At 47.7% G+C, this 11,702-nt stretch overlaps 1 protein-coding gene across 1 annotated transcript; it reads right to left on the bottom strand.

Moving 5' to 3' along the window:
• Positions 1–1,087: 1,087 nt before the first annotated feature.
• LOC137544625 (olfactory receptor 52D1-like) lies at positions 1,088–2,442 on the bottom strand (the record flags this gene model as incomplete). The annotated part of the gene is made up of 2 exons (XM_068265720.1): positions 1,088–2,007; positions 2,424–2,442. Coding segments are annotated over 2 exons (939 nt in total), but the record flags the coding sequence as incomplete, so codon positions are not given.
• Between the last annotated feature and the right edge of the window lie 9,260 nt (positions 2,443–11,702).

Genomic DNA, 11,702 nt, shown 5'->3' with positions numbered 1-11,702 from the left:
TTCAGAGGTGATTGGAGTAGACTTAAGGTGGCCATACATCAGGCGACTTAGTGGCCGATCAACCATCCAATTCGATTATTATAATTGAATTGGATGAAAATCGTTGCTGCCAAGTGTATGCCCGGCCGACAAAGCGACAATTTTCGGGGCAGAAATTGGTCGCTTTGTCTATTGTGCATGCTGCAAGATGTTGGGTCGGATGTGGGGCAGTACGGCGGCGATTTCCGGGAATGAGCGACGAGATGACGAAACCCCCGCCGCAAAGTATAAATGTGCCCTCTGTGTGTGCATTTATACGTTACCTGTCCTGTTGCATCCTCCGCGCGATGTTCTGTAACCTCCGGGCGGCTATCCGTACATGCTACTGGCGCCTAGCGTCTCAAGTCAGATGTTATGCACCAACCTCAGATGCTATGCACCAAAAACCGCCCGGAGGTTACGAGACACCGCGCGGAGGCTGCAACAAGACAGGTACGTATAAATGCACATTTATACATGCAAGGGCAGCGACGGGGCGGACGCGGCGGGCTCAGCTGATTCCGTAGAGATTTCATGCTGAAATTGGACAGGAATCAGCCTGTAGTGTGTGGGCAGAATGGACAAGAGACAAATTTATGTCTAATCAGATTTGATTAGAGATAAATTTGTCTCTATGTCGATTCTGCACATAATCGTCAGGTGTATATCCACCTTTACTATACTGCAGTAAGCAGAACAACATGCACAATGAGTAAAGAGACTCGGAAGTGTTGGGCCAATTAGAGAATGCAAAAATTTACTGCAGAAATTGGAATACCACCGAAATTTTAGGGCAACCACAAGACTCGAAAATACTTGGAAATATCCGAGGATTGTGATTGGTCTAAAATGTCTGCGGTAATCCAGTTCCCGTGGATAAAATCTGTGTTCTGCGATTGTTTCTGAGTTCTCCGATTGGTTTAAATTGTCCAAGTTGCGGTTGTGTGGTATTTCCATGGAATTCTGATTTCTTCATGACGATTTCCAATTACCTCTGCGGAAATCTGTTTTGCGATCGTAAACTCGTAAATCAAAATTCTGTGGAAATTTTCTGACCATCTTTACCCTCTCATGAGATAATGATGAAGTGTTTTGGCCTCCTAAGCATGGCTACCACTTTATGCTGAATTTCTCTGGTCTTGATGCCATAGATGATCGGGTTCATCATAGGAGGTACAACAGTGTACAGGTTGGCCAGAAGGATGTGGAACTGAAGAGACACATATTTATGTCCAACTCTGTGAGCGATGAAAGAGAAGAAGGCGGGAGTGTAGAAGAGGATAATGACGCAGATGTGGGACACACAAGTGTTGAAGGCTTTGTAGCGGGCTTCTGAGGTCCGAAGCCTCAGAACCGCTATGATAATAGCAACATAGGAAACAACAATAAGGGTGAAATCAAGAAAAGAGGCACATGCAATTATCATCAAACCATACACCATGTTGACCGTTATGCTCACGGTCGCTAACTTGGCCACAGACATGTGCTCGCAGTAGGTGTGTTCTATGACATTGCTTTGTTGGAACGACAGTCTGTCAAGAAGAAACGCTAGTGGAAATACTAATAAAACATCTCTAAACAGAATAAACATGGCTGCCTTTTTAATAAAAGAACCAGTGACAATTGATGTGTAGTTCAATGGGTGACAAATTGCGCAGTAGCGGTCGTACGCCATGGAGAACAAGATGGCTGATTCTACCCCAAAAATGAAATGAATGAAGAAGACCTGAGTGAGGCATCCATAGAAAGAAATCTCATAAACATGGAACAAGAATATGCTGAGGGTCTTTGGTAGCGTGGTGGAGCTCAGGAAGACATCCGAAATGGACAACATCATGAGGAAGATGTACATGGCCTGGTGGAGACTCTCATTGGTGGAGATGACCAGGACCATGATGGAGTTCCCTAGAAGAGAGAGGACATACATGATGGAGAAGAGGATGGAGAGCAGGAGATAAGAGTCCTCCAGACCAGGAATCCCCATCAGAAGGAAATAGTCAGGGTGGAAACGTGTAGAATTTGTCATAATTTGGGCAACTTAGGTATTTGTGTTATAACAAAAACGATAACTTTCAGTCACCTAATCACCATGCAAACCACACTTTACTGTTTTCACTGTGTGTAAACCAAAGGAATGTCCTGAAAAAAAGCAGATAGCTGTGAATGATTACTGCATGACATCTCTAGTTTTGCATACTGAAGGGTGAAGAAAAGCATGACATTCTAAAAATACAAATTCTTTTCAATTAAGATGCTCTGTTTCTGGCTCATACATATCTTAAAGGGGAACTAAAGTAAGAGGTATACGGAGGCTGCCATATTTATTTCCTTTTAATCAATACCAGTTGCCTGGCAGCCCTGCTGGTCTATTTCTCTGCAGTAGTATCTGAATAACACCAGAAACAAGCATGCAGCTAGTCTTGTCAGATCTGACTTTAAAGTCTGAAACACCTGATCTGCTGCATGCTTATTCAGGGGCTATGGCTAATAGTATTAGAGGCAGAGGATCAGCAGGGCTGCCAGGCAACTGGTATTGTTTAAAAGGAAATAAACATGGCAGCCTCCATATACCTCTCTCTTCAGTTCCCCTTTAAAGCATATTTTGTTTGAAATATATGATAATTTGCACATTTTGCCCAATTCACATAAACAATTATTCCATACTCATCCTTCTTGATCTGTTATCTATGTTTGATACTGTTGACTGCACCTTACTCCTATAGATACTTTAATTTGAAAGTATAACAGGCTTTGCTCTCTCCTGGATATTTTCCTGTCTCTCTGGAAGGTCCCTCACAGTTTCTTAGTAACATCAGAGTTCCTCTCCACATCCTTTACCTCTGAGAGTACCTCAGGGCTCTGTCCTGGACCCCCTCCTCTTTTCCATCTACATGCATAGTGTTGACAACTTAAAGGAAACCAGAGATGTGCATAATGTGTGTATTTATACTTGCCTGGGGCTTCCTCCAACCCCATGAGGTGCGTAGGCTTCCTTAAACGTCCTTTCCAGCTGCTCCGTTCTTTTGCTATCACCCCCGGTAAAGCATGCACATAAACGCACAACTGGCTGCGACTGGCCAGATTACCGGAGGGGATAACAAGTGAACGGAGGGGCCGAAGAGGATGGTGGTGGAGCCCACGCACCTCATGAGGTTGGAGGAAGCCCCAGGTAAGTATAAATACACCCATTATGCACATCTTTGGAACACTTTAACTGATTTGGTTTTTAATACATTATATATATGTGCAGATAATACACAACTGTACTACCTCTGCCCAGACCTTAACCAGTTCACCACTAAGTGTTATTCCCCCCATGGACCACAGCAATTTTGACCTTTCAGCGCTCCTTCCATTCATTTACCAATAACTTTATCACTACTTATCACAACAAAATGATCTATAGCTTGTTCTTTTGCCACCAATTAGGCTTTCTTTGGGTTGTACTTTTTGCTAAGAATTATTTTACTCTAAATGCATTTTAAAGGGAATAATAAAAGAAATGGGAAAAAAATGTTTAATCAGTTTCCAGCAATTATACTTTTAAAATAAAACATCCTGCTTTGGATAAAACCCACCCATTTTATTTGCCTATTTGTGCCAGTTAATAAAACGTTTAAATTATGTCCCCTAGTACAATGTATGGTGACAAAATTTTATTTGGAAATTAAGATGTATTTCTTCAGGCTTATGTTCTTAAAGAGAATCTGTACTGTAAAATTCTCAGAATAAAAAAAGCATACCATTCTGCGTGGAGACTGGAGAGGGTGTGTATAACTTCTACCTATCACAGCAGAGCAGCACATTCCTGCCTGAGCCAACAAAGCTGACAAAGGAAAGAAGATTAGATTATATAACAGATATAATACAGCCACTGTGCAACTAGGAAAGGCTGCAGTAATCCAGACCACATTTAAACAGGTATAGGAACTTATAGGATAGAAGTGTAACGATCGGTGTCAGCACACAGAGAGAATCTGATTATTGGTGATCTGCAGTATCACCAATAATACAGATATATACCCGATTATTGATGATCTGCAGAATCACCGATAATCCAAGTATAACTAACCTCTGGACACCTATATAGTGTGAGTGTTTGGTGCAACAGTAATGACTTTGAGTTGGACCACCCGAGTAGTGTTGGGCGAACATCTAGATGTTCGGGTTCGGGCCGAACAGGCCGAACATGGCCGCGATGTTCGGGTGTTCGACCCGAACTCCGAACATAATGGAAGTCAATGGGGACCCGAACTTTTGTGGTTTGTAAAGCCTCCTTACATGCTACATACCCCAAATTTACAGGGTATGTGCACCTTGGGAGTGGGTACAAGAGGAAAAAAAAATTTAGCAAAAAGAGCTTATAGTTTTTGAGAAAATCGATTTTAAAGTTTCAAAGGGAAAACTGTCTTTTAAATGCGGGAAATGTCTGTTTTCTTTGCACAGGTAACATGCTTTTTGTCGGCATGCAGTCATAAATGTAATACATATAAGAGGTTCCAGGAAAAGGGACCGGTAATGCTAACCCAGCAGCAGCACACGTGATGGAACAGGAGGAGGGTGGCGCAGGAGGAGAAGGCCACGCTTTGAGACACAACAACCCAGGCCTTGCATGAGGACAAGAAGCGTGCGGATAGCATGCTTTGTACCACCATGCAGTCATAAATGTAATAAAGATAAGTGGTTCAATAAACAGGGACCACGCGGCAACGCTAACCCAGCAGCAGCACACGTGATGGAACAGGAGGAGGCGCAGGAGGAGAAGGCCACGCTTTGTGAGACACAACAACCCAGGCCTTGCATGAGGACAAAAAGCGTGCGGATAGCATGCTTTGTACCGCCATGTAGTCATAAATGTAATAAAGATAAGAGGTTCCATAAACAGGGACCGGCAACGGTAACCCAGCAGCAGCAGCAGCAGCAGCAGCACACGTGATGGAACAGGAGGAGGCGCAGGAGGAGAAGGCCACGCTTTGTGAGACACAACAACCCAGGCCTTGCATGAGGACAAAAAGCGTGCGGATAGCATGCTTTGTACCGCCATGTAGTCATAAATGTAATAAAGATAAGAGGTTCAATAAACAGGGACCACGCGGCAACGCTAACCCAGCAGCAGCAGCAGCAGCAGCACACGTGATGGAACAGGAGGAGGCGCAGGAGGAGAAGGCCACGCTTTGTGAGACACAACAACCCAGGCCTTGCATGAGGACAAAAAGCGTGCGGATAGCATGCTTTGTACCGCCATGTAGTCATAAATGTAATAAAGATAAGAGGTTCCATAAACAGGGACCGGCAACGGTAACCCAGCAGCAGCAGCAGCAGCAGCAGCACACGTGATGGAACAGGAGGAGGCGCAGGAGGAGAAGGCCACGCTTTGTGAGACACAACAACCCAGGCCTTGCATGAGGACAAAAAGCGTGCGGATATAGCAGCAATGCTTTTTGCCGCCATGCAGTCATAAATGTAATACAGATGAGAGGTTCAATAAACAGGGACCGGAAACGCTAAACCATCCCAGATGTTCATCGGTCATGTTACTTGGTTGGGGTCCAGGAGTGTTGCGTAGTCGTTTCCAATCCAGGATTGATTCATTTTAATTTGAGTCAGACGGTCTGCATTTTCTGTGGAGAGGCGGATACGCCGATCTGTGATGATGCCTCCGGCAGCACTGAAACAGCGTTCCGACATAACGCTGGCTGCCGGGCAAGCCAGCACCTCTATTGCGTACATTGCCAGTTCGTGCCAGGTGTCTAGCTTCATGCCCGGTTTCAGGTCCAGCGGTGCCAGCCACAAATCCGTCTGTTCCTTTATTCCCCTCCAAATTTCCTCCCCTGTGTGCTGCTTATCCCCAAGGCAGATCAGCTTCAGCAACGCTTGCTGACGCATGCCAACAGCTGTGCTGCACTGCTTCCACGATCCTACTGCTGCTGGTGCTGGGTTAGCATTTCCGGATGAGGTACAGCTTTGAGATGCGTTGGAGGAGAAGGAGTCAGAGAGGTAGGTGCTGCTGTTGTTATCCAGCTGTTTGCGGCGTGGGCAACACCCGCGCCGTAGCAGGTGAGGAATCGCTGCCAGGCTCCACAAGGTTCACCCAGTGCGCGGTAAGGGAGATGTATCGACCCTGGCCGAACGCACTCGTCCAGGTGTCAGTGGTGAGGTGAACCTTGCAGGCAACGGCATTCTTCAAGCTTCGGGTTATTTAGCTGACCACGTGCTCATGCAACCCAGGCACTGCAGAGCGCGCAAAGTGGTAGCGGCTGGGAACCACGTAACGTGGGATGGCCACTGACATCATGCCCTTGAAGCTGTTTGTCTCCACCACTCGATATGGCAGCATTTCGCAGGCCAGAAGCTTGGCTATGCTGGCTGGCTGTTACTGCCACGGCCCGGGGGTCATTTGCTGGCAATTTCCTCTTGTGCTCAAACATCTCAGAGACAGACAACTCAACCGTAGCGCTGCACACCGAAGGGCTGTTGGTTGTTGTGTTTGATGAACACTGGGAGACCTCAAGAGCACTAGTCCGGAAAGTGACAGTGTCAGCATCGTCTGATGTTTGTGAATGTTGTGAACCACGCAATGGCTGGGCTACTGCTGCTGCTGAGGCGGGTCTGGTGGTGAGTCTGGTGAACCCAAGGGAGGCAGTGTTGCTGGTGGTACCCTGTCCTGCCGCGTTTGCCCACAGAGTGGGATGTTTGGATAGAATGTGGCGGCTCATGCTGGTGGTGGAGAGGTTGTTAATACTTTTCCCCCTGCTCAGGCGGGTCTTGCACACCTTGCAAATCGCCATGGTAACATCCTCAGTGCAGTCTTCAAAGAAAGCCCAGACTTTAACTGGCTGAGGACTCGGACCTCGTGCGTGATGTGCTGGTGCTGCTTAACCCACTGCTGGACGCTTGAGAGGTCATCCAAGTAATTATCTGGTCCTGTTCTTTTGGATCTGTGAGGGTTGTTGTCCTGGACAACATGGGCAGTATTGAGTGGGTTTTCTTGGGTGCTCCCCTGTGGCCTGTACGTGAACCGTCAGGGGAAACACCTCTTCCCTTGCCCCTCCCTCTTTCACCGGATTTCTTCCTCATTTCACTTATCCTTAAAGTACACGCTGACTGGCAGCAGTACAGTGGCAGTACAGAAATGCTATACAGTGGTGGGTGAGCGGTGTACCACTATTGTCAGCAGTGACACAGAGCACAATGCTATACAGTGGCGGGTGAGCGGTGTACTACTGTTCCCAGCAGACACAGAGTGGAAGTAAACACAATGCTATATAGTGTGGCTGAGCCGTGTACACAGAGTGGCATTAAACACAATGCTATATAGTCTGCTATATAGTCACCCCGAACAGGGTGATGTTCTGCAGAACCCGAACAGTGGCAAACACTGTTCGCCCAACACTACTGGGAGGGAACGCAGATTTTAGTACCTAAACACACGATACAACATGTTTTCCGGGGTCGGACTCTGAGGCACATACAGATGGTCCCGATCATCATCCTCATCATACAACTCTTCTCCTGAGTCTGACCCACCCACCACCTCTGCCACCCCAACATCCCCAGACACAGACCCCTCATCGTCCTCAACATTAACTTGGGATGCTGGCCTGAGCCAGACCTCCTCCTCCACATCAGGCCCCATCATCTCCTCAATGGCAGCCCTCATTAATCGCTCTGGCGACGGACTGATGGACACAACGTTCTCCTCCGGGGAGGGCTGCTGCTGACCACTGGCTGCTGGGGTGGATGTTATAGCTTGCGTGGGGCGTTGGCTGTTGCTGTTGTTGGGAGTGCTGCTCACAGCGGAGGTCTCTGGGGAACTCATGTTGAGCTCATATAGTGGTTGACGGTGAGTGGAGTATTACTGATCCCAGCAATATACACACTGACTGGCAGAGTACGCAATGCTATATAGTGTGGCTGAGCGGTGTACACAGAGTGGCAGTAAACACAATGCTATATAGTCTGGCTGAGCGAGCGGTGTACTACTGTTCCCAGCAGAATCAGAGTGGCAGTAAACAATGGTATATAGTCTGGCTGAGCGGTGTACACAGAGTGTCAGTAAACAATGGTATATAGTCTGGCTGAGCGAGCGGTGTACTACTGTTCCCAGCAGAATCAGAGTGGCAGTAAACAATGGTATATAGTCTGGCTGAGCGGTGTACACAGAGTGTCAGTAAACAATGGTATATAGTCTGGCTGAGCGGTGTACACAGAGTGTCAGTAAACAATGGTATATAGTCTGGCTGAGCGGTGTACACAGAGTGGCAGTAAACACAATGCTATATACTCTGGCTGAGCGAGCGGTGTACTACTGTTCCCAGCAGACACAGAACAGTAAACAGAATGCTATATAGTGTGGCTGAGCGGTGTACACAGAGTGGCAGTAAACACAATGCTATATAGTCTGGCTGAGCGAGCGGTGTACTACTGTTCCCAGCAGAATCAGAGTGGCAGTAAACAATGGTATATAGTCTGGCTGAGCGGTGTACACAGAGTGTCAGTAAACAATGGTATATAGTCTGGCTGAGCGAGCGGTGTACTACTGTTCCCAGCAGAATCAGAGTGGCAGTAAACAATGGTATATAGTCTGGCTGAGCGGTGTACACAGAGTGTCAGTAAACAATGGTATATAGTCTGGCTGAGCGGTGTACACACAATGCTATATAGTCTGCTATATAGTGTCAGTAAACAATGGTATATAGTCTGGCTGAGCGAGCGGTGTACTACTGTTCCCAGCAGAATCAGAGTGGCAGTAAACAATGGTATATAGTCTGGCTGAGCGGTGTACACAGAGTGTCAGTAAACAATGGTATATAGTCTGGCTGAGCGAGCGGTGTACTACTGTTCCCAGCAGAATCAGAGTGGCAGTAAACAATGGTATATAGTCTGGCTGAGCGGTGTACACAGAGTGTCAGTAAACAATGGTATATAGTCTGGCTGAGCGGTGTACACAGAGTGTCAGTAAACAATGGTATATAGTCTGGCTGAGCGGTGTACACAGAGTGGCAGTAAACACAATGCTATATACTCTGGCTGAGCGAGCGGTGTACTACTGTTCCCAGCAGACACAGAACAGTAAACAGAATGCTATATAGTGTGGCTGAGCGAGCGGTGTACCACTATTCCCAGCAGACACAGAACAGTAAACAGAATGCTATATAGTGTGGCTGAGCGAGCGGTGTACCACTATTCCCAGCAGACACAGAACAGTAAACAGAATGCTATATAGTGTGGCTGAGCGAGCGGTGTACCACTATTCCCAGCAGACACAGAACAGTGAACAGAATGCTATATAGTGTGGCTGAGCGAGCGGTGTACCACTATTCCCAGCAGACACAGAACAGTGAACAGAATGCTATATAGTGTGGCTGAGCGAGCGGTGTACCACTATTCCCAGCAGACACAGAACAGTGAACAGAATGCTATATAGTGTGGATGAGCGAGCGGTGTACCACTATTCCCAGCAGACACAGAACAGTAAACAGAATGCTATATAGTGTGGCTGAGCGAGCGGTGTACCACTATTCCCAGCAGACACAGAACAGTGAACAGAATGCTATATAGTGTGGCTGAGCGAGCGGTGTACCACTATTCCCAGCAGACACAGAGTGGCAGTAAACAGAATGCTATATAGTGTGGCTGAGCGAGGTACACAGAGTGGCAGTAAACAGAATGCTATATAGTGTGGCTGAGCAAGCGGTGTACTACTATTCCCAGCAGACACAGAGTGGCAGTAAACAGAATGCTATATAGTGTGGCTGAGCGAGGTACACAGAGTGGCAGTAAACAGAATGCTATATAGTGTGGCTGAGCAAGCGGTGTACTACTGTTCCCAGCAGTGACACAATGACAGGGGGGACCCTGGCTAGCGTGGCTGGAGCGCGAACTACCCTGCCTGCCTACCCAAAGCTAAACCCACAGACAAATGGCGGAGATATGACGTGGTTCGGGTATTTATTTACCCGAACCACGTGACAGTTCGGCCAATCAGAGCGCGTTCGGGTCCGAACCACGTGACCCGTTCGGCCAATCACAGCGCTAGCCGAACGTTCGGGGAACGTTCGGCCATGCGCTCTTAGTTCGGCCATATGGCCGAACGGTTTGGCCGAGCACCGTCAGGTGTTCGGCCGAACTCGAACATCACCCGAACAGGGTGATGTTCTGCAGAACCCGAACAGTGGCGAACACTGTTCGCCCAACACTACACCCGAGGAGCAGGTGGTCTCAGGCAGTATGGGCGATACCGCCTTCTGAGAAGTGCAAAAACCTTCCAGCAGCCTGAGACCTCCAAAGGGGTGGAGCCCCAGGCTGAAAGTAGGAAGGACCTGTGAGTGAGTGACACCTGAAAGGTGGATGTCACTAGCAGGTCTGGAGATTATCTCTTAATGGGGAGAGATAGCTCTCGAGGTCGGGCAAGCCGGGTCGGCAACACACGGACAGACAAGGTACAGAGACAGAAGGCTGATTTAGTATCCAAAGGCAGGCAGGGTTGGCAACAGATAATCAGATATGCGTAGGTACCGAATCAGAAAGCAGAGGGATAGTCAGGAATGCAATAGGTCTTAACAGATATCAAAACAATGCCTAGTCTTGGGTGTGAGGTCCGTGGTCTCAACACCCTGGAACTAGTCTGGAGTATAACAGAATGATAACACAAAGTCCCTAATCTTGGGTGTGAGGTCCGTGGTCTCAACACCCTGGAACTAGTCTGGTTTATAACAGAATGATAACACAAAGTCCCTCATCTTGGGTGATAGGTCCGTGGTCTCAACACCCTGGAACTAGTCTGAAGTATAACACAATGATAACACAGAGTCCCTAATCTTGGGTGTGAGGTCCGTGGTCTCAACACCCTGGAACTAGTCTGAAGCAAAAATTTTACCCAGTCGGTTTGTGCATCTGCAACATAACATCTCAGAAACTGTTCCAGGGACTGGTTGACTCTTTCGGTCTGGCCATTGGTCTGTGGGTGGTAGCCAAATGAAAAAGAAAGATCCATGTCTAACTGATGGCAGAATGCCCTCCAAAACTTAGATACAAATTGGACTCCCCGATCTGACACTATATTTTCCGGAATGCCATGCAGCCGGAAAATGTGCTGGATGAAGAGATCAGCCAATTCCTGGGCCGAGGGGAGTCCTTTCAGGGGGACAAAGTGAGCCATCTTACTGAATCGATCGACTACCACCCAAATGACCGTCATGCCCCCAGACCTGGGGAGTTCACCCACAAAATCCATGGACAAATGGGTCCAAGGTTCACTCGGAACTGGTAAAGGCTGCAATGTTCCAACAGGTGCCTGACGGGAGGGTTTGCTCCTAGCACACACTGCACACTCTCTTACAAACTCCTTACAGTCTGTTGCCAATGACGGCCACCAAGCACATCTAGCAAGTAGATCCTGAGTTCTGGTGGCCCCAGGATGCCCAGAATTCTTGTGGGAATGAAACAGCTGCAACAGTTGTAGGCGAAAAGGCAATGGTACAAACAGGACCCCCTCAGGCTTCCCCTCTGGAACATCCTGTTGAAATGGACTCAGAGTGACAGTCCAGTCTTTCCAGGTCTCAGTGGCTGCCAGGACCACCTTCTGAGGTATAATGGTCTCAGGGGCTGAGGGCTGTGCTGTCTCAGGCTCAAAACACCTGGATAAGGCATCAGCCTTGATGTTCTTACTACCAGGGGTATAT

This window comes from Hyperolius riggenbachi, chromosome 2 (genome assembly GCF_040937935.1).
Source record: "Hyperolius riggenbachi isolate aHypRig1 chromosome 2, aHypRig1.pri, whole genome shotgun sequence".
In the NCBI taxonomy this organism is placed as follows: domain Eukaryota; kingdom Metazoa; phylum Chordata; class Amphibia; order Anura; family Hyperoliidae; genus Hyperolius; species Hyperolius riggenbachi.
The sequence above is the reverse complement of the archived record's forward strand: the minus strand, read 5'-3'. Positions and strand labels throughout refer to the sequence as shown.